Source organism: Geospiza fortis, unplaced genomic scaffold (assembly GCF_000277835.1).
Source record: "Geospiza fortis unplaced genomic scaffold, GeoFor_1.0 scaffold182, whole genome shotgun sequence".
NCBI classification, from domain to species: domain Eukaryota; kingdom Metazoa; phylum Chordata; class Aves; order Passeriformes; family Thraupidae; genus Geospiza; species Geospiza fortis.
In genome coordinates this window covers 3,414,232-3,437,577 of record NW_005054367.1, presented here as the reverse complement: position 1 = coordinate 3,437,577, position 23,346 = coordinate 3,414,232, and the positions used below count along the sequence as shown (strand labels likewise).

General features: G+C 38.0%; 1 protein-coding gene across 1 annotated transcript in view; it reads left to right on the top strand.

Annotated features, from left to right (window-relative positions):
- Positions 1-23,346, top strand: part of KMT2C (lysine methyltransferase 2C) — a 188,355-nt gene that overhangs the window by 109,121 nt on the left and 55,888 nt on the right. The window contains exons 12-21 of the mRNA XM_031059743.1: positions 210-323; positions 1,884-2,614; positions 7,702-7,821; positions 10,229-10,345; positions 14,073-14,174; positions 14,350-14,454; positions 15,620-15,801; positions 16,474-16,638; positions 17,236-17,345; positions 22,699-22,764. Of these exons, the coding sequence (XP_030915603.1) occupies positions 210-323; positions 1,884-2,614; positions 7,702-7,821; positions 10,229-10,345; positions 14,073-14,174; positions 14,350-14,454; positions 15,620-15,801; positions 16,474-16,638; positions 17,236-17,345; positions 22,699-22,764 (1,812 nt within the window). The remainder of the gene's footprint in view (positions 1-209; positions 324-1,883; positions 2,615-7,701; positions 7,822-10,228; positions 10,346-14,072; positions 14,175-14,349; positions 14,455-15,619; positions 15,802-16,473; positions 16,639-17,235; positions 17,346-22,698; positions 22,765-23,346) is intronic.

The following is a 23,346-nucleotide window of genomic DNA, read 5'->3' as shown; positions in this document are numbered from 1 at the left end:
GTTAATGAGTAAAATATTCTTAATTTTTAAGGAGTACTGTGTAGTCTCCTTAACCTTCTCACTGACCTGACTTGTCCTAAATCCTGTCATCATTAAATATCAGTCTCTCTGTAGCCAAAAGGTCAAACAGTGACAGCAGTTGCTGATGCCAAAGTAGAATAAGTAGAATAAACACAGCAATTTTAATAACTGCTTTGCTTCTCCTTAAGCTTGTACAAATGAAATGGAAATGGAAAGTGCTGGAGAGGATATGGCATTTCAGGAACAACCCATTACAGGTGATGGCCTTGATCAGGAACCAGCTGTTGGGTGTGTCACAGAAGGTAAGAAAGAGTTTTGCACTCTGAGAAAATATCAGTTCAGAGCCCTTCAGAACCAGAACCTTCTTCCTGTCACTAAGGTTTGCAGTGCTTTATAAAAGCAAAAGGAAAAGTACCTAGAAAGCAGTGGGAGACACATTGCAACAGTTCTATCTGAGCTCTCAAGCAAGAGTATTAACTTCTTTGCTAGATAAAAGAAGTGTTTTACTGAAGGGGCAGAGAGTCTTCAGAATATTTGTATGGCTTTCATTTGTTTGTTTTACTTTTTTGTTGGGACTGGCTTTTTCCAAGCTGGAAAAATAGTTGAATGCTTTGTATGCTGGAAGTTTATTGTAAAACCCAGTGACTTGTTGCTGTTCAAATACTGTCACTCACACTTTCTCTTATGGTTGTAACTCCACAGGCATCCTTGGTTAAGGATTTTATGGGTTTTTTTTCCCTTTGTAAGTAAAAGATGATCTTTGACAGGGTTGCAGCAGCTGATCATTTCTGTTTTGGGAGAAACTGCATCTTACCAAATGAACAGGGAGGAGCAGCTAAAGAAGGGTCAAATCCACTAGATGTGTTAGTGACCAATATCAAGAGTAAAGAACTTGCCAGGATGTCCCATTCAGTCCCATTCAGATGTTAGAGAATGGCTGCTGTAAGGGGATACAAGAAACTTGTATTTAAAGACAAAGTAGAAAAACCCCAACTTTTCAGATCAGCTGTGATCACTCAGTTGTGCATCACAGTGGTAAAAGGGCCATGACTTAAACTGTGAAGAAATATTCGGAATAAAATGCTGTCTATGAACTTATTGGCTGAGGAAGTTGTAGCAGTGTGAGTTTAAGAGTGCAAGTGTAATTGAAATAAATGGCCTGTTAGAGAATCAGGGCCCACCAAAGGAAGGTGTGAGAAGCCAAATTCAGAGCAAAGAATGTGGTTCTTTATGTAGAGTGGAACAAAAACTCTGGAACTCCTTGATGAAGAAAGTTATGGATGAAATGTTCTTGATTTGGTTCAAGGGAGGGCTAGATAAATATTTTTGAAAGAAATTCATAATATATTTGTAACTTAAATTAAACCAGCAGCAGCTGTTTTCATTTCACTTGATTTCCTAAAGTCTGAAAGAGTTTTAGGAGGAAAATGTTTTTTATTTTTACTTGTCCTGTTCTTCTTAGCTTTTTGGAAATGTTGGGACAGTAGCTTAAAAGACATTAATTTATTATAGCATGCATCTTCAATACACAGAAATTAAAAAGAAGAAATTCATTTTGGCTGCCTACCTGGAAAAGTGTGTTCAGTTCCTCCAAAATTAATCTTGGGTCTATTTTCTTTTAATTTACTCTGTTGTGTTTTTAGGGAAGAAAAATAATGAACTAAAAATACAGACTACTGTAAAAATAGGTACAAAGAAAGATGTTAGTGAAGTATATTTTAAGCTACATATTGAATTCACTGAAGTAAAGTGATACGTGTTGGCCTGCATGATGTGTACCAAGTATACTTGTTGATCAGAACGCCAGAAGTTTTTTTTCTTTTTTCACAGTGAGCCTTTAATGTGGTTGTACTTAATTACAGGCATATCACCAGGAGAAAAGACCACACAACTGGAAGCAGAAGTCTCTGTTGAAATCAATTCAGCTGAAATGGAAATATCTCCTAAAAAGACACCAGCATCTGGTGACAGTCAGAGTGAGAAAATGATGGAAGTGGTAGAAGGTGTTCAAGCTGTAGCCCAGCAGGAGTTGGACAAACAAGCTGAAGAGACACAGCTGCCTCAGGGTAGTGGGGAGGTATCAGAAGTGTCCACAGCAGACTCTCGGTCTCTGTGCTCAGTACCTGAGACCATGACTGTGACACCAGAAATTCTGGAGACTGAAAGAAAAGGAGATATTTCTGTCCCCACAGAACAACAACTGGAAATAATAAAAGTGCAGAAAGATGAAAAGGAAGAAATCCATGAGAAATCAGAAGCACCAGCTCTTCTAGAAGTAGAAACTACTGCTTCACATGGAGGTGTTGCAAATAGTTCACCAGTCAGAGACAAACCCATAAAACCACCAGCTGAGACTTGCCCCTCGCTTCCCCCATCACTTAATCTAAACAAGACAAACATGTCTTCCTCACCAGATGTTTCTCTAGACTTGCATTCTGCACGAGATGTACAGCACAGTCAGCCCCCAGTGCTGCCCCCAGCTGCTGGGAGTGCTCTCCCAGCCACCTACATATCAGTCACTCCAAAAATCGGCATGGGCAAACCGGCCATCACCAAACGCAAGTTTTCCCCTGGGAGACCCAGATCCAGACAGGTAAGCACATGTGCTGTTCCATTTTGTGTTTATTAAATTGCAGTATAACTCATCAACTTCATCTGTTTCTTATAAAATGCATTGATTCTCCTGAGTGTGTAGTTTATTTCTTCAAGGAATTAATGTTCTGGTAAATAAGGAAAAAGTCATTGTAAAGCTTCTCTGGTGAGAATTTAAGTTTCTTTTGGCTCATGGTTTAAGCAGACTAGAAGAAAATTTGTTGTGTTTTTCGTCTGCTACACACGCAGATAGACATAATGCTGTGCTATTTAAATAACCTTTTAGTATTTTTCATACATGCATTTATTTTGGCTGGTACTTTCAAAGTGTGTTAAAACTTCTTAAACTGGCTTTAGAGAAGAACCTTCTACAGCTCTGTGTCCCTTACTCTGCCAGAGATTTTCTTGATCGACGTTTTTAATGGTGTGGTAAATAATTCTGTGGTTTTGTTACAGTAGGAAATACCATGCAAGAGCTGTCTTGTACAAATCATTGTGGTTTGACTAGGATTAAATTTGATAAGTGAAAAGAATCCTCAAGTCTGTCACTTTCTGCAGTGTCTTTCTCTGTTCGTGTTGCGTTCCAGGGAAAATGGTTTATCAATCCAGGGCATTCATTCCTTGTTGATGAAATTCTATACAAAAAGTGTGTCAGTGTGACAAGTTAGTGTTTCATCTTCTCATCACAATTTATTTTTAGTCTTTGGGACTTCCAGGTTGATGGTTTTGTGCTTTTCTGTACTTAGTGTTAACAAAGCTTTTTTATATATTGCGCAATTCTTTCAGTTTTTACATGTCATCTAAGGATTCAAAATTTTTGCTTCCTAAGGTATGAGAGAGTGTTCTGGAAAGTTTTTCTGCTGTTTCCCCTGAGTTTAGGAGATCTGTGCTTGTTGTGCTGCAGTTAGGTTTTCCTGGGTCACTGTACAATCAGGTGTATATGTCATATTTGCAGAAATATGTTAATGCCTTAAACAAATTTCAGTACTCTGAAGTTCCTACTCTGGGCTTTTGATGAAGGACTGAAAGCTGTTGAATGATGTGCTGTAGAGTATGAAAAAAGGAGATTTTTAAATGTCCAGTTACAGGCAGGTGGGGTTTTTTTTGAGCAAGATGTAATTGGACAAATCCACAATGTGGAAGGCATGTATTTAAATCACTTTGGATTGCAGACAGAAATAGGTTTAGGTTTATTTTGTGGGGGTTTTAAATTATTCTTTCTGCTGAAAACATTAATTTTTTAAAAGAATGTGTGCTTTTCCAAATGGAGAGTTGTACATGGGAGCAGAAGCAGAATCCCAGAGTGGCTCAGATTGGAAGGGATCACAATGGGCCATCTGGTCCAGCCTCCCTGCTCAAGCAGGGTCATCCCAGAGCACATGGCACAGGATTGCATCCAGCCAGTTTGCTTTCCTGTTACATGGGGATTCTCTGGGATAGTGTTGGAAGAACACTGTGTTAAATGGTGTTGTATTTATTCTGTATATCTGAATTGAACACAATTGAAATAGTTATTTTTGCCATGCCACTGTGTACTAGAAAGCATAAGATTAAGTCAGTAAATGGAAGGCATTACAAATTCTGGCTCTGAAACAGTTGTAGGTGAAGAGTTGAGAGCATTCTGTAGAATAATTTTGAATAAAAAGCAATAAACTTCTGCCGGTTTTGTAAATTCCATAAATATTATTTTAGTATTATTACAGAGTGTGTTCCTTGAGAAGTACTTTGTTCAGAGATATTTAATTTTCATCATGAAGATGTTGGTGATGACTCTTCCACAATGCACTGAATATCTGTTGGTGTTTTAAGAGATTGTTATAAATGAGATTTAAGAAGGCAGAGCACTATGATGGGTTTGGATGTGTGCTCTCTTGGATGGGATGAGTTTTTTGCTGTCTTCACTTATATGGTATCACTAACTATGTTGTTGTAAAAGGTAGATGTTGGAAAAGAAGAGAAAAAAAAAAGCTTTTTCAAGGATCAGTTGTTGTTACGGTTTCTGTGCTTGGTGCTTGGTTGGTTTTTTGGTTTTTGTTTTTTTTTTTTAATGAGGAGAGCTGTATTTTCAAGTGATTAAAGTTTGTTCACAACCCTAAAATTACATTAAATATTAAATTGCAAATCCAGCTTTGTGCATTTGCAATTGCAGTAGGATTCATAAAGCGTTAAGCAGCTAAACACAGTCAGTGGTAATTTAGTGAGATCTCCTGACCCTTGCTGACACTGGGTTTCCTTTTGTTATAATTTACTTGCAGCTGTGTTGTTCAATTTTGAGGACTCAAGAATATGATGGAGAATTAGAACTTCCTGTTTCTGTCACAGTACATAATTATTGCTGGGGTTCTGATGTAAATGAACTGAATAGAACTTTCTCTTCAGTGTTGTGTGGTAATAGGCATTAATTAAAAGCCAAAAATATAATTAATGCATCTCTTTGATGTAATTCATTTGTTCGTGGTATTGTGGAAATGTGTGTTTTTAATTAAGTTTATCTGACCAAGAATTCAAATTTTTCTGATCTACAATAAAACTTGGATTGAATTTTCAATTTAATTCTTAACAATATGGTTCATGAATCATATACAAATCATTTTGTTTTGCAAGACTGAATATTTCATATTCAGATTTAATATTCTTTTCGCTTTTTAATCTTTTGAATATATTTAATCACTAGAAAAGTTATCTTCCTAAAAGGAGAACAATTTTGTACCTCCAAACTAAGAGTAGGCAATTTTAGTTGTTAAGTATTTTCAGCATGTTTAAGATCTTGAATTTTGACACTGTGAGCATGTGAATTTTGACACTGTGAGCCTCTTTACAGATTGATGTAAAGATTGCTTCTTTGATAAATAGATTTTCTTCGTGTTGCTATACAGATTTTCTTTGTGTTGTCACTTTATAAGAACAGTTACCTACTATGCATTATGAATTTTAGAAGTAATGAGGAAACTAATTAAAATTCAGTGAAACTTTGAATTTTGCCTGCTAAAATTGACTGTTACTTTATATTAAAACTAGGGTTGGAATAGTTGAGGCAAATCTCCTGTGCCACAGACCTGCTGATGTAGTTGCCTACAAATTTCCTTTTTTCCCCCCCATTTCTGACATGATGTCCCTGTTATGTCAGGAATGTTCTGTCCTTGTGCCCTGGCTGTGAACAGGGACTTATCCATCTTTAGGTCTGAAGGTGAGAAGGTTTCTGCCCAGCACTGTTCCCCTGTCAAAGGGTGATGAACCTCTTGATCTTCTGAGTTGTCTGCATGATGACCACCTATCTGCAGTCAAGGAAAAAACTGGGATAGCAAAATCTTCCAGTCCAGGGTGTTGATTGCAGCACACTGAGTGGAATCCTTGAGCAGCTGCTGTCAGGAGCTGTTCCTCTGGAGCGGGTTTTGGAAGCCCCTTGGCAGAGGGGAGGCTTTGATGGCCATCCCAAGCACACAGGTGCTCTGGGCACTAAGCAGTTTGGAGGTTGTGTGTCCAGTTACCGCCTCATGTGGGCAGAATTGTCAAATGGTTAATTTTTTTTAAGTGTTATGTTGTCCATATTCCTTTTCCTATGCAGGCAGACCTAAACTCCAGAAAGCAGATTTATGCTGAATACCACTGTGTCCACACTGTGGGTTGTATCAAGTGTTGGTGTTTTTACCTTGAGAATTTTATCCAAAATGAGGCTTTTAGGCCACTGACAAGCTTTCTGTTTTGGGTGCCAGATCACCCTGTTTTCAGAAAGTGCACCTGTTAGCAAGACACCTCTTTACAGTTGAGGATAAATGTTTGTTTTGATGGAGTTGTTGATTCCAAAGAAACTCATTTCCCACACGTTCCTGTTGGAGAAATTGCCCTTCAGAAAAGGAAAAAAAACCCCAACATATTTTGCAGAGCCATCTCATTTTCCTTGATTCTTCTTCTTATTGTATATCCCAGTATTCAAAGGTGTAAATGTGTTTGAGCTTGCCTTTGTGAGCAGTTGTGAATAGTTGGGATTGTTTGTATGCATGAGGTTATTCCACATCAGCCCTGGGATTATGCTGAATGACATTCTGGGGAAGGTAAACCTACACTTTTCATCACTTCCATTCTCATCCTGGTATTCAATTTTTTTTACTCTCACAAATTCAGAATTAAGAAAATGTACTGTCCTTTATTAACCTAATGTGTAAATTGGCAGTGAAGTTACTTATTATGTCTGTCTCCTGCAGTCTTTCTTCTGTGCTTGAGAAAGTCTTCCACAGATTTTACTTTCTATGAGGAGCCCTCAGCATTTTTTTCCTTGGCTGTCTTAGCATTTTCTTCTCATTTTGCCTTGTTTCTACTGACAGTCATACAATACCTCACCATGATGGAACTACATAAATAGGGATAATAATTAGTTAAAAAGAGTTTGTAGGTACACCATATGGATGTATATTATTACATGCACATAATAACATGTTAAAATATGATACCACAGCATAACATGAAAACATTGGGGTGAAAAAAAAACAGTGGTAGGGTTTTATAATGGTTTATTTGTAGCAGACTTGCAGGAATGAGCTGCTTTGTTGATTACCATGACTATGTTCCTTTGCTTTTGTCTAGTGGTTTATTCATATTCCTTTTGTTTGCTGTGCTTCTCAGTCTAGTTGTTGCTGTGATTTGGGGGTAGTTTAGTTTGAAAAGTCAACTGAGGCCATCAGTTCTTTCAAAATGTGGTTTGGAATATAAAAGGAGATATTACCACCTCCAACTACTGTCTTCTTCACTGATGCAATAAAATTTAGGCATGTAATTTGTTGTTGTTATGATTACTTGTTTTAGATTTGTATTAATCTGTGTTCATAAAACTCATTTTGTTGTGCTTAACCATCACTTGGAAGTAAATATTGATTTTAGGGCATGTTTCATTGAGAACCTAAAAGTTTCCTACTTTCTACTCACTCAGTGAACTAATTGACTACTTAAATTAATGTAGAAATGCCTATGCCTGCATGTGCTTTGCTTTTCAGATTTTTTTTTTTGTTGCTTGCTTTTTGCTTTTTGCTTTTTTGCCTTTTTTTTTATGTTGCAAAGTTTTATACATCTATTTTCTCACCTACCGTATCCTAGGGGGCTTGGAGTACCAATAATACAGTGAGCCCACCTTCCTGGTCCCCAGACATTTCAGAAGGTCGGGACATTTTTAAATCCAGACAGCTTCCTGGCAGTGCCATTTGGAGCATCAAAGTGGTAAATAACTTGAATTTATTTTCATGTATCCATTGCTATCTTTCTGCTGTAGAGATTAGTGATGAAATTCTGTCTCTCACACCTTAATTAATTTTCCATTCTGTTACTGTTCAAGATCTCTAAAAATTATTAAAGCTCTGGAGGTTTCAGGTTAAAAAATGTGAGCTTTCCAGAGCATAAACTATGATGGCATTGCCTTGATTTTCAGTGGCAAAGAATACTTTGTATTACCCAAATTTTGTGTGTCTTGAGTACATCGCTTTCTGTGGTTGGCTTTACGTGGCTGTCAAAATAAATTACCTGAGAAGGAAAATGTCTTTAAGACTGGCAGTAAGGTAAACCAGGCATGGAAAGGAGCAGAGATCTGAAGGACGGCTTGAATTTGTTGCTGTGGAGAAATCTTGCAGAGTGGATTCAAAGTGACATCGTTTTTAGCTGATGGGGGAATAAACAACAACTTTCCTACCTGATTAGATGGACCAAAATTGTATCCACAGTGACATTTACTATTAAAAACACCTGAAGTAACTAAAGTAGAATTATTTAAGTAAAGGCAAAAAAAAGCTGAATTATGAAACTGACAAATAACTGTAGCTCCCATTGATTTAAGTTCATCTCACTTTAACTCTCATGCTAATTTTATTTTGATTTGACATCAGCTTAGCTTTTGCTGCTTTAAGCATTAATTTTCAGCTTAATATTCAGCATTAACATTGATACAAGTATGTGCTTATTCCTGTTACTAGTTGTGTGAAAATAACAATACTGACACCTGTTCTGAAACAGAAAATAAGAAACTTGTCAGAAGAGTTTCCACGTTAAAAAAATCGATGAATGTGTGTCCTATGTGTGTGTATGTATTAGCTCCATAGATATCTAAGGACATTTTTTGTTTCACCTCAGCCTCCAGCAGCATCCTTCCTTTCACTCCTCAAATATCATTTTGTTACATTAACTTGGTGTGTGAGTCAATTTAATTTCTTTTTCCTTTATTAGATGGGTATTAATAAAATTTTAGCACTGGGATCCTTCAATTCTCCCTTTAATTATGACCATAAAGTTCAATATCTTCTTTAAGCCAGGAGTTGGAATATTTGAGAAATACTGTAGGGAATATTGAGGCCACAGTGCTTCTTTCCATCCAAGGAACTCCTGTCTCCATCAGTAAAGACCCTTCATGTCTCTTGGTGACACAGTGCCCATGGAGCTTGGTTGCTTCCATCAATGTTGTTTTACATAGCAAATGTTTTTTGCCTTGGTATTAAAAGTATTTTGCAGGAAATGTTTGGATACCCCATACTCTGTTCTCCATACTGGGGCTGTATTGGGAGCTGAGATTATTGACAAATATGAAATGCAATAAATAATCTCAGTGCTCATTTTGCTGTAGGAAAGGTGCTTATTTGAGTACATGCCATAATTATCAGTTACACAGATTAGAGGCTTTGAGACACATTGTAAAGATATCTGATATATCAGCCAGAATTTGTGATGTGAATATGTTTTTTCTCTCTGGAAATTATTAGGGAGGATTAGGAATCCTCTTGTGCTTAGTTCATTTTGAAATTTTAAAAAAAGAAAAACAAACAAAAAAACCCCCTAAATTTCAAACTTAAGTCACTGTATGAATAACAGGTAATTATTAGTAAAAACATACTCTCCCAAGGATAATTGTAGTTGAACACACTGAATACTCCAAAGCACAACACTGCAACTCTGCCTCTGCATCTTAAATAAGGAAAGGGGAAGAGAAGAAGCTCTCTGTAACTCAAGTGGAGATTGTGTAAGAAAAACTTGACATTATGGGGAATGTTGATCTGAGTGTAGTTGATAGAATTAATATAAAAAACTCTCTTGTATATGATGAATTAAGAGAGTTTCATGGAGCCAGCTCCCACTTTGCTTTGTGAGCAGGACTCAATCCTAATAGATTCCAGGTTTCACTTGATTATTCATAGTTTAAGAAAAGCATCTATGATTACCAGTAATCAAATGTCCAGACCTTGTGTAAAAGTCCCATGACTGTCTGGGCTGACTGTTCAAAGAGAAAAGAAAAATGAATCATAGAATAATAGATATATTTTGGAAACTTTGCAAATGAGATGGGGGTAACTGTTGGGGGAAATCCATATTTCAAGTTAACTCCTGAGCAGAAAATAAACATTCCTGGTTTTGGCTGCTTCCTCACTGAAGATAAAGGTGATCATATTATGCCATGTAAGTAATTAAAGGTATTTCACACAGATTTATGCAGAAATTTAATGACCATGCCCTGGTGTGCTCATACTCACTGGAAATCAGTGGTTTTTTACGTATGTTTTTCCTTAGATGAACTGAACAAGTGTGAATCCCATGTAAGGAAAGAACTTGAGAGGTTGCATTGACATTGTTGCCTTCCATTGAATAGGGCCGGGGCTCAGGATTCCCGGGGAAGCGGAGACCGCGCGGAGCGGGGCTGTCAGGAAGAGGTGGCAGAGGAAGATCAAAACTGAAGAATGGAGTCGGGGCTGTGGTCATTCCAGGGGTAAGGACATCTTTTTTACAGTCATATTGCAGTCTGTTAATATAACAGTTTTATTCAGCTGTAATTCTTGTATTAAAATAGTGCATGAAAAACCAACGAGCTCTGCAGAGCCAGGGGTGTTTGATGGAGCCTGGCTGTTACTGGTTGTGATGATGAACTAGAACACTGCAGCTCAGTGGGCCTGAGGCAATTTTGTGCTGCTCTTGCCATTTAAAGACACAACAGTTGGGAGTCTTAAAGTACTCCTTCCATTTCCTTGGGCGCAGAACTACATGCTGGGTAAAGGCAGCACTGACGGGAGCAACCCAGAAGGAGAGAGCAGGGGTTGTGCATGAGAATGTACCACCAGCCATAGGAGACCAAAGCAGAGGTACCTCTGGACTGAGTGGTGATGCAAGAGTGCAGAACAGAAGAGGAGGAGACATTTCAGCAGTTTGTGGCTTGGGGACTTGCTGAACAGGAGGAGGTGTCTTTGTCTTAGGCAGCCTGTGTTGGAGCTTTCTTTCATAAATCTTCCCATTCACTTCAAAAAAACTTTAGGAAACTATGTTAACCTTTTTCAGTTCTGCAGCTCCTCAGCTTGTGTTTTAAGTGGCTGCCTCCTGGATTAGCTGCCTGCCCCTCAGTGCTCTTAGAGAAGAGTCAGTGGAAAGGTGGTTTCTATTCACTTCTTCCCTCCATGCCACTCAGTTTCTTTAGACCTCCATCATTTCTCCTCTTTTTCCTTCCACTCTTGACTTGCAAATATAGAGGATGCCAGTGTTTTGAGTTGTTCCTTGTATGGAAGCTACTCCATATTTCTGATCATCAATACCAGTTCTTTTGTCATGTTAATTTCTTTATTTTGTGGGCTTCCATCTGCCATTTTACAGCCCAGCACTGAGCTTCATGAAGTTCTTGTGCAGTTCTTCACACTTGTCTTTTGGATTTTATTGCTCTGAATATCCCAGTCCTGTTGGCAAGCTTTGTCACCTTGCTTCTCACTTGATTTTTCAGATTGCACATGAGTGTGTTGAGCACCACCACCTGTCAGCAGGCAGGCCCTGTCAGATTTTGACTAGTGCTATTCTCCCACATAAAAAACTGATAATCTAGTCCCCTCTTTGTTTTGTGTCTTTTATCAGTATAGGGGCCATTCCTCTTCAGTTTAACTTTTTTTAAGTAGCTTTGGGGAAGGACTTCGCCAAAAGAGTTTGGTGGTGAAGTAAGTTGCATCAATCAGATTTTCCTGTCCCCAGAATTGCTGACTCCTTCAGAGAGCCCTTACAGATCATGATTTACCATAACTAAAGCTTCCTTGACTCTTTAATGAATTCATATATCACTGATTCTCAGTTCTTTGTTGTGATCAGATGTCTACTATTCTGTACACAGCTTCTGTCCAGAAACCCTTGAGAAAATAATGATTATATTTGCTGTCTCTTATTCTTCAGGGAGCACTGAAGTGATTGTAAGCAAGTGATTGCTCACTGAAATTGATAGTTAAGCTACTTAATACTTGGACTATTTTTAAAACTTGAAAATCCTACACAGTCCTAGTCTACTCCTCATAAGAAGGGGGATTTTGGTGTGAAAAACTTGGAAATCTAGAGTGTAAAACAATTTTTTTCCTCACTGTGGGCTTGTTCTATTTGAATGTTCCTTTTAAACTTTGATTACCAACAAGCCCTGCATATTTTGAGAGACATCCTGCTCCTTGTGTTCAGAGAGGGACTTGCTTATTTTTATGTCTTTATGAAGTAATTCCTGAGACTCTCTTCAGATTTCTGTTTTTATGTTCTTACATGTAATCTGTTTGAGTTTGTCACACTTTCTGCTGCCTGTGTAATATCTTGGCATACTCAGGTGTTTATTATTTGGAAAAGGAACAATCATCTCTATCACTTTTCCTTTTTAAAGCATTGGATGGTCAAGATTCAGAAGCAAATTTGTAATTTTAAACATACAGGATGAATTCCACTTAGGCTGCTTACAGCACCTTAATCAATTGGAGGCATTCACATCATTATTTTGGTGTGGCAAAGCACAAATTTGTACTTCAAGAGATGCTGGTGTTTATAGATCAAACTCCTAAAAGTTTTTGTAATTGATCAGAGGACAGTGATGTAGGTAACTTGCTATAAATACAAAATGCACATCACTCTCCACCATTTCCTACAGAAGTTTGATCCTTTGAGTCACCACATTGAAGGCAGCTCCAGAGTTCCAGAGACTTGGCTGCCTTGTGGTAGAGTAGATGCAGTTAGCAATGCCAAGAGATCAGCCTTTTGTTAGATAAATGTTTGAAATGGGGATATTTTCAGTCAGTTTGCACAAAATCATTCTTACTCAGCATGGGATCACTGGACAGCCACACAGATTTGGAAGTACTTTGGTATATCTTGGGAATGGGGAAAAAGGTGGTTACAGGTTTAGCCATGGTGGGTCAGTGCTGAGGGTCAGCAAACACCAACACTGCAGTCATTCAGTCCTGCAAATTCTGCTCTTTTGCATGTGCAATTACAAGAACTTTATGAAACCTGTGGAAAAGTAGGTAAGGGAAGTGTTGTCCCTGAAGGTATCAAGGTATTTCAGGTGCTCTGGAGTTAACTGGTTAGCTGCAGCTGCTGTGCTCTCAAATATTTGGTAATCTAAACACATAAAGAATATATTCCCTTTTTAGCTGTTTCTTAATAAATGCTGAGTTTGAGCAGCTGTGTATCAGAGGGATTCCTCTAGTTGATATGGTGGTATTTACATTTGTCCCTAGAGTTACATTTGGATTTGTAAAATATTTAAATTGTTATTTAAACAAAACTTATCTGTGTAGGACTTACACTGTATTTAAAATAATCCACATATATGTAATTGGAGCAGCTGGTGAAACAAAGCTACATTACTCTAGTATCCATTTAATCTTTTTTTATGGAGCTGTGTGCCCTTATATTCCTGGTTCAGAGATAATAGTTGGGCCTATTAGTTTAAATTCATGGACAACAAATTCTGTGTTGTAAGATTCACATGAAAGTCAGAACACAGTTGAAATGTTTCATTTGTGTTTCTCTTCCTGAGAATCTTTATATGGATATGCTGAATTAATAAAGGGCAGGTCAGAATAAAAATCACTTGATGAAAAAGAAAAATGACTTGTCTACAGTAAGAGCTGATGGATTGAGATCAAAATAGCTGTTTGTAGTTCAGTGGAAGTTTTTATGGTAAAGATAGATAAGCCTCAAACTGCTTACAGCAAGTAACTTTAGAGCTCTTGCTTATTCCTCTAACATACTTGGAACATTAGCTAAACCTCATTTTAGGCAATATGGGACAAACTACATTTCTGCAGTTGCTTTTTGAATTAATATTCAAAAGTCTGTCGCTGCAATTAACTTTTTGATAAAAAGAACTTCAGTGTTTACATGGAGGGAACAGCAGACTGGGCACAGTATGACAATTTCTGCTTAGTGATTTTTTAATTTGAATATGCCTTTGCTTCCATTTCCATTTCGAAGTGTAATGGGGTTATATGTGAAGGTGGAAAAAGGAGAGGAAGAGAATATGTCTGTGAAACTATAATACTGATAATGAGAAAATGTGAATTAATGCAGTAATTTCTGATGGAGGCAGCTTTTTATGAAGTTGATACTGTATGATAAATACTTGCAAAATTTATTTGGAGAATGTTTCATTTTGTCTCATGTCTTATAAAATGTGATGTGCTTGTTATTTATATTTTGTGGTTTTTTAATAGGTCACAACCATGGACATTTCATCTAATAAAGATGAGGAAGAAAATTCGATGCATAACACAGTTGTCCTCTTCTCTAACAGTGACAAGTTCACTCTCCATCAGGTTAGGATAATAGACACAATTTTTCATTTTGTTTCCCTGCTCTTAATTACAAAAAAAATGAATGAAGCCCTTGTTAAGAGTTGAATTATACAGCAAACTAGTTGGATTTTAGTTAGATGTTTTCAGAAGTAGTGTCTGGCACGTGTTGAGAGCCTGCTCTTGTGTGTCCTTGCAGGATATGTGTGTGGTTTGTGGCAGTTTTGGCCAAGGTGCTGAGGGCCGGCTGCTGGCCTGTTCCCAGTGTGGGCAGTGTTACCATCCATACTGTGTCAGTATTAAGGTGAGTGCTGTCGTTCCACACAAAAACTACTTGATTGCACTGTTTTCATATTGTACTTTAATAGCACCACGCTGCCTTCGGTTTTGTGGTAATTAGGGGAGTCATTAACTTGTTAGATATTCATCAGCTAATGTGACCATTATTTGTATGTGACTTATGAAAGACTTTAATTAAATGTCATTTTATAGTATGCATAGCCTCAAGAGAAATTAACCTTTTTGTAATTTCACAACCATAAATAGTGCTGATTATCCAGGAGTTGGTTAAAATAACAGTTTGAGATACAAGTTTTAAACCTAGATACAAGCAGAATTAAAAACAAAGGAAAAATTACACTGCATCTTCATTTACTTGGGGCATAAGGTTTAGTTGATTCAATTTGCCTGTTGGCTGTCAGAATTGACAGCAGTTGGAGTGGTTAATTAATACATTTTACATTCATTAGCCTAGGAGAGAATGTGTGAAAATTAAATTTGAATGCTGTGAAATGACCTAGCAAGCACAAAATAAGCTATTTACTGCAGTATATATACACTGTACACTTTTCATTGGTTGTGATGTAAGTATATATGTGTAAAAGTGGGATTTTTTTTAAAAACATGTCAAAAAACTTTATTTTGCACATACTTTACAAAATGCCATATGCGTATTTCATGCAATTATAATTTGACTTTTTGTTTATATACTACTCTTACATTATATATTAATTGCAGTAAGTTAGATGCTTGCTTCAGATGACTAAAACTCCAGCACCATGATCACATTGTAAGGATCAGGTTTGTGACCTCTTGAAGAACCAGAATGTACACAAATCTCTGGGAGCTGACAAGATGCATCCCAGAGTCTCTAGGGAGTTGGCTGATGCAGCTGCCATGCCACTTTCCATGATATTTGAAAAATCCTGGCAGTCAGGTGAATCCCAGGTGACTTAAAAAGGGAAACACTGCACCTGTTTTTAAAAAGACTAGAAGGGAGGACAGTTTCTTTCTCTTTAATCCATTCCTGTTCATTGAAGCTCTAGAAAGTGTAATTGCTAAAGAGCTCCTTGAGATGTGGGTGGTGTGCCCAGAGGAGCATCCTGAGCTCCACAAGCCAGACCTTAATTTATACATTGATCACACTTCACTGAGCCATTTTCAACTAATTCTCACCTTGCATTTTTCAGATTACTAAAGTGGTACTCAGCAAAGGTTGGAGGTGCCTGGAGTGCACAGTGTGTGAAGCCTGTGGGAAAGCCACAGATCCAGGGAGACTCCTGCTGTGCGATGACTGCGACATCAGCTACCACACCTACTGCCTGGACCCACCCCTGCAGACTGTGCCAAAGGGAGGCTGGAAGTGCAAATGGTGTGTTTGGGGCTGGGGTCAGAGGTGCTGACTGCTGGCCTCCTCTGCTTGTCTCTGTCACTTGGTATTTGTAATGTCAGTTGAATTGTAACATGGTTTTAGTTGTGTCTAAGTCAGGTGTATTAAACAAAGCCTACAAAATGCTTTTGAGTTGTTTTATTCAATTGGAACTGCTTCTTCATACCAAAAACCACATAAGCAGAGATAGACAAAATTTATCTTTTGAAACTCATAGCGAAAAAAAATTCCAATTTATATTCATTGTAATCATTCCAGTGTTGAGTTGGAAAGATGAATGGGTGCTTCACCCATGTGTTCTTGACATAAAACCCTGTGAAAACAATTTGTTTTACTTGAGTGAAACACAAACAGACCAGACCTCTCACATGGTTAAGTCTCCAGATCACAAAGTGAATGGCAACTAGAAGCATGAACTTCTTTGACCTGTTGAGCTGTTACAAGAACCCATCTGCATGCTTTTGCAGTTTCGAGGGAATTATTAATTAGGAACTTTCTTTAAAAAGTACAAAAACTGTTGTTAAATGTTTGTGGTTAAACATGTTGTTAAGTTAAAACTTAATTACTCACCTCTTTCTAAGTGGAAGAGATTTAAAGCCACAAAGTCATCTTCCTGTGAACTGACAGTAATAAATCTTTTTGTCTGTTCTGTAGGTGTGTTTGGTGCAGACACTGTGGAGCAACTTCTCCAGGTTTAAGATGTGAATGGCAAAATAATTACACCCAGTGTGCTCCCTGTGCAAGTTTGTCTACCTGCCCCATCTGCTACCGCACGTACAGGGATGAGGAGCTCATAATTCAGTGTAGACAGTGTGATCGGTAAGGATTTCTCATATTTCACTTGTTTTCCCTGTTCAAGTCTTATTTTAATTTCCCCCCCCAATGTTGAAGTGTAGAGATGAAGGAAATGGTCATGTGGTAAAGAACAGTGGATTACTGAGTCTCAGAAGTCTCTTAGTGGTTCATTTCTGGTTGTACCACAGACTTAACTGTCTGACTCTGGGCAAATTAATTAATCACTCTGTGCCTCTTCCCTCCTGCCCTGTAAAAATAAAACTAATTTACCTCACAGGACTGTTGTTGTGAGGCTGAATCTGGATTGAGTTGTATAAAGTAATTAAAATTATTGCAGTATAGGGAGAAAATTACCATACAAAAACATACTTGGGAGATTGTTTTATAGAGAGTTCCTTCCTGTGGAGGGAAATAGTTGATCCACTGCTCCATATACAGGATGTAACACACACCACTGTAGGGGATGCTGTATATGGAAAACCTGATTCTGTGGTTTCTCCCTAAAAGAATTCAAACTGAACAACTATTCCCTGTTTACTTCGACCATAGACTGATACTTGGGTCTCCTAAAACACCACCTATTTCCTTTAAATTGTATTTTTTCCCCCACTTAATTTCTAGATGGATGCATGCAATCTGTCAGAACTTAAACACAGAGGAGGAAGTGGAAAACATAGCTGATATGGGTTTTGACTGTACCATTTGTAGGCCATACATTCCACCAACGAACGGTAAGGAGACGATCGAAACCAATGGCAGGATTGCACACTGCAATAAATAAATAGGTTTGGGAATGTGTTCTGTGCTCTGATGGAGGTTTGGCTCGTGGTAGAAGTAAGATTTTATTTTTTTCATGTTTGTTTTAAGGCCTCTTGTGAAAGTGTCCTAGGCTCTTTTGCATCCTCAAGTGTTCTAGGCCAGAGGAAACCTCTTGGGTATTCTAGGTAGAGGTATTGAAGATAGGGAGAAACTGCTGAGAGCATTTGGTAGTGAAAGGGTCAAAGGCATCTCACTTTGTCAAGTAGAAGGAAAAAAGCCCAGTTCTCTAAAGTTACATCTAAAGAAAAATCAGAAAATTATTTCTAAGCAGAAAAAGTTTGTGTATTTTGATGCTTTGAGGCTGTCTGAGGCAGCAGTAGCTGTAACAACAGTCTGTGTAAGCATTTTTCCCCTACTCCATGTTTTCCTAATGCTTTTCCTCAGCTCTCCCAATATTCAAGACCAGTGCTTCTCTCCCTAGCTGCAATCTCAAAAAGAATTTGCCATAACTTTGGGAGTTATCACTTCCTTATTAATTAAAATGTGCAATTCCTTCTGATGAACTTGGCACTTCTCTGGACATGGACACCAGCAGCCTTGTTGGTCTGTATCACAGTTCTGTAGCAGTGGCACTTCAGGAGCTGAGGTTACTGCACTTCAAGCACATTTACAGCATCTGGTTCCATGGGATGCTGCTGGTTAATGTTCTGTGAGTGGCCTGCCAGCAGTTAGGTTGGCCTGTGACATGATTTATAGTCTTATATTTTAGTCTTGCTGCAAGGGTGATAGCCCAGGTCTGTTTTCCCTGCATGTCAGCTCAGGGAAGTTGCTGCTTTAGTCAGCTCCTTTTAACATTGACACCTATTCCCATTTTTAGCATAAGCAGATGAAAGTGTTCATATTGCCCCTTCATTGAGGTATCACAAGAGAACAGGAGGAGGAAGGTACAAGAACTAAGCAAATGTTACAAGAAAAATTCATATCCACTAAGAAGTTGTCAGTAAGATTGGTTTTCCTGATGAAGATGGAAGATGTTGTGAGGCTTGAGAGGTCTGCCAAGAAAAGTTCAGTAGAGCATCTAATGTCCCTTAACACTGTGATGTCCTCATCACAGCAGTAAATGTAACTTACTGACCTGACCTTGGAGGTTTATATACTCCCTGCTGGAACACTTCCAAGGAACCCATTTTTATCACTAATAGAAAAATGACTAATGCTTCTGCAAGTCACTTCAGTGTAAAGATCTGCTTTCAAAATTTCAAAAGGAAAGAGGTTTTGTAAGTGGAAAATAGCAAGAAACTTGCAGATACAGCACGGACTTTTGTGTGTTTTTATAATAAGCTTTGAGTACTTAAAGCAAAAAGATCCAAGTAAGAAATACTTCTTCCTTTCTCCTTGGAGCTGGCAGAGAGCTACCTTGTAGAGATAATTAAAGTCCATGATATGTGAGATGGAGCTTCACAAGAGGTGTTTCACTTCCAGGCAGAAGCTGGTCTCTGAGTTAGTCCTTCCTGCACACCTCTGTGTAGTTGTGTTGCTTAGGTTTGGATTCCAAGGAATAGGAACCAATCCCTTGGGAATTCCCAAGTTTTCTTTGCAGGTTTTTTTCACCTTTTTTTCTAAGACAAGTTTTTCAGCTTATTCTTTCCTGTTTTGACTCAGTATTAAAACTTCTCTAACATGCGTACATTTGCACAGTTGCATGTCTGAATATGTCCTTTGATGCATGTTGATACAGATACCTGCATGTACTTTTATATGAAATGTTTCAGTCTTTCATGAATTCTTTTAAGACTTCTCTGGAAAATTTCTATAATTTTTTGTTTCAAAGTTAGAAGAATTAGTGTTTGATAAACTTAGGGAAATAAATGTTAATTAGCAGTAGAAAGCATCTGAAAATGTGTCATATTGTGGGGCTCTTACTGGAATGGTTCTTTCCATTTGATGTGTCATAGATGTGTGTCAAGTATTATTACAGGGTTTTTAACCACTTTCTTTCTAGAAGAAACAAGAGCCCCTCAACCTAATAAAGAAACAAAACATTGCAGGTGTACCCTTGGTGAAGAGTAAATGGTTCTTGTGTGTAGGTGTTGAGAAGGAGCTTTCATTTCTCTTTTTTTCAGAAAGTAGAAACTTTTTAAAATTTGTAAGAACTTTTCCCTGTCTCATCATACCTGATAATCCTAAAAACTCATCTTCTTCAGGAAACAGAAATAAAAGATAGTGTTTTTCTTCTTGAACATATATAAATATCAAAATCAGAATGGTGTAAGGTTTGCTCCAGTGTAGTGTACCAGAAACCTTCATTACTAGGTTATTGTGCAATAGCCATCACTGATCACTATTTTACCAGCTTCCTTTTAGTACTGTCTCAAGTTCTAACAAATGTCCCCCAGCATATTGCTGTGTCCTGTAGAGGAATTAATAAATTCTCATGACTAGATGCCAGGCAGGTACCTTAGGTAGCAGCAGCAGCTTTTCCCCTGTGCTGTAATTCCTGCGCACTCAGGAGGGGTTTGTGTCTCTCACCCATATCAGCTCCTAGACAAGCAGTTCTTGACCATCTCCTCAGCAGTTCTGCCTTTGTGTCATTTGCCCTTGCATGTCACATGCCCCATCTGCAAATTTCATCCCTCCTCACTCACTCCCATCCAGACTCCAGCTTCCTCCTCCCTTGGTGCTGTTTTTGTTCCTCTGCAGGATGCAGAGCTCTGCCTGGTTTTCTGTAAGAGTTAGAGCTGATCTGGGTGCAGTTCCTGCAGCTGCCTGTGCAGTTATTCCTCCTGGGGCTCAAGTAAACATGCTCATGGAGGCAGGGAGGATTTGGTATCACTTACCCCTGTCCAGGGGTACCTGATGCTGCCAGTGAGACACATTGTGGCTTGCAGTCTCTGTTGTATCATTTTCATTAAACTGATGTAAATTTTTCTTTGTTCTGAAATTTAATTCTATGCACTTTACAAGATACAAATCCAACATAATACAGTGTGTTAAAAAATTAACTTTTGAATTTTTTTTATTATTTAGCACATTTACTATGTCAGCTCTAATGTTCTTGTGTTACTGCGTTTACCAAAAAAATCCCTGTGTCAATGACACAGCTATGCAGGCACCCAGTAAAGAGTGCTCTGTTAGTGCTGTATTTCTACATTAGCTATTCCACTCTGTCCCATTTGCTGGTTTCATTTTTTCATAGATTTGTTCTTTTCTATAACAGCGTTAAAAATGAGCTCTGCTTTCTTTTCTCATCATTGTATTCTGTGCAATTATTTGCTTTCAGCTGAGGCTACTAAATGCTGTACAGTATTCAGCACATTTAAACCCTTTTGCAGATAAGTTTCACAATTTTGGTTAAGCCTCAGAAAGCACTATTTTTTTTCTTTTTTTTTTTTTTTTCCTTTGGATAGCCTTTCTCTAACAGTACTATGCTTTTCTGCTATCCATTTTATTGATTGTAATCCTTAATCTGCACTCTAATTAGCTCCTTTTCTGGAAGTCTGTTTGATACTGTCTTCAAACACTGTTTGTTCGTGCAGTTTTTGTGAGTGGGTCTCTGAAGGCCTCACCTCTGTCACTATCAGCTTGTTTATTTGAGCCTTTCAACTCTATTCAGTCTCCAGAGCTAAAATTGTTCAGTCTGACCTGGATGAGAAGATCTCTCTGTTGTTTGACTTTTAAATTAAGGATTTTAAATTTCTGTTCACAACTGTCTTTCTGATTTTCTTGTTTACCTTAGATTCTAATTCAATAATTGCTACTTCATTCTTAAAACTATCTTGTAAATTATAAGAAATTAAATGAACAGATGATGTCTTATTCCACTTTGAATAGTTCTTACAATCTGCCTATATTCTGTTTTTTCAATTCAGTGTTTTGAGTATCTTCCTTTTTGCAGCTTTTCCCCTGTTTTTGTTTCTTTCTGGCTTCATGTCTCTTTCAGAATGTCATTTTCAATTTATTTTCTTCCTTGTCTTTCTCTCCACTGTTGAGTTCAGTTTTTCAGTAGCTCTCATAGGCTCCTTTTATTTACTAATTGCATGAAATACTGGTTTTCTGTAGGCTATACCCTCAGCATTAGTTGCACATTGCATAAAATTCTCAAAGCACTGTAGTTTTTGAAGACAGACTTGCACTTTCTTTATATTTGTTTATTTGCTAGAAAGCATCCTGTATGTTTCATACTCATTTTAAGTGTTACTTGGAAGGCTTTGTGCTTTTCCCCATCTTGTCCTGGCTCCCATGGTGTGTTGTGAGGTGGGAACAGCAGCACACTGCTGTGGTTGATGTGACACACAGAACCCCCCACGGGTTCTCTGCCTCAGGGATCTCAGCTTCTGTGACAGGCACAAAGGAAATACTCCAGATGTTATCTTGAGTCCTAAATTCAGCATGAGTAAGATTTCTAGGCCAAAGAAAAAGGAAAAGTGTGGATAAACTTGTCTGTGGTAATGCTAACTGTGCCTGACTAACAGGTTTTCTGATTCTAGTTCAGTGTTTGCAAGATAGAAGCTCCTAATTTTCACTTTACTGCTCTGTCTGTGTAATCTCTGTGAAGTCACTACTAATATTAAAAGGTTAATCTACACATCATAGGTGAGTGAAGCATGATTGCAGTTATGTAGTTAAGGCAAAATTGGAGAGCATTTCTGCCCATGTAGAAGTAGCCTTGTGTTGCAGGACGTTTGGATTATTATTTTTTCAGTCACACTGTTCCACTGCTGCCCTGTAGCACACAAGGTAGTTTTTAAGTTGAGTTTCTGCTGTTCCATTTATCAATACTCTTATCTGGAATAAGAATTGCTCTATCTAACTTCCAACAGGTCCTGTGTTATCTGTTCTCAATACCTCAGCCTTCTCCGAGTGCTGGGTAAGAGCACAGCACAGACAGTGAGAGCCTTGTGTGCAAAGCTCCTCCTTGGGGAAATACTGATCAATAGTCACTTCACAAAACCCTCACATTTTTAATGATTAGGGCAGCAAAACCTGAACATCATGACTAGTGTACAGGTTGCTTTCCAACCCAAAAGACCCAGTGTATTCATTTGCCCTTGGTCCAGTAGAAGGAGATAATTTCCCATTGACTTCAGTGCTACTCCAATGCCATTCTTGGCTGTAGGAAATTGGAGAACTTCAGTTTCTATCAGGCTTCTTTTGTAGTCACATCTGTGATGCTGAAAAGCACTTTATTTTAAAGGTGCAAGTAAATGATTGCCAACACTATAAATTAGGGAGTTTAATGGAACTGCTTGAAGGAAAATTGATAGTTTCAGTTCAAATCAAGTCACCATTTTTAAAAGTTGAAATTATTTTCCTTATATTTTTCAGTGCCTTCTTTGGACTGTTGTGATTCATCAGTTGGAGCTCAGATTATTTCAAAATCAAAAGAACTAGGTAAAGAATGGAAATGCTTAATATCTGATCATTTAGAATATTTTAAGGGTATATTTTTACATGAGACAAAAATTCCTTTTCCTGTGGTTTTGTAACACACAGCATTAACTATCCTTCAGTTACCACAGCATGCTTTCCATTTTTTTTCCTCATTCTCTCTTCTTTCTTCTCTCTTGCCTGCTATACCTGCACTGTAATAATTACTTTAAATTATGCTTTGATCCTACAGTCTTAGCTGCTTGCCTTAATATCAGTGGTGATAACACAGTGTGGCTGAGTCAAGCATGTACACAAATGTTTACAGGCTTGAGATGTTAGGAGGATGCAGCTTTTCTGTATTTGTCTGGTTTGTGCTAGGAATTTATAATTCTGACAAGCCTACTCACAAGTCAGTCTTTACAATGATAGCACCCAGCAGCTTCCATCATGTTAGGACAGCTTCCATCACATCAGAGTTTTTTTCTATTTGACACCTCAGAGAAGGTTCTCCCCTCAAATATTCAATCAGAAAAAGAGTGTGAGATGTTTTTGAAACACACACCTTTCAAGTTCAGTGTAAGAAGGCAGTCAAGTGGGAAGAAT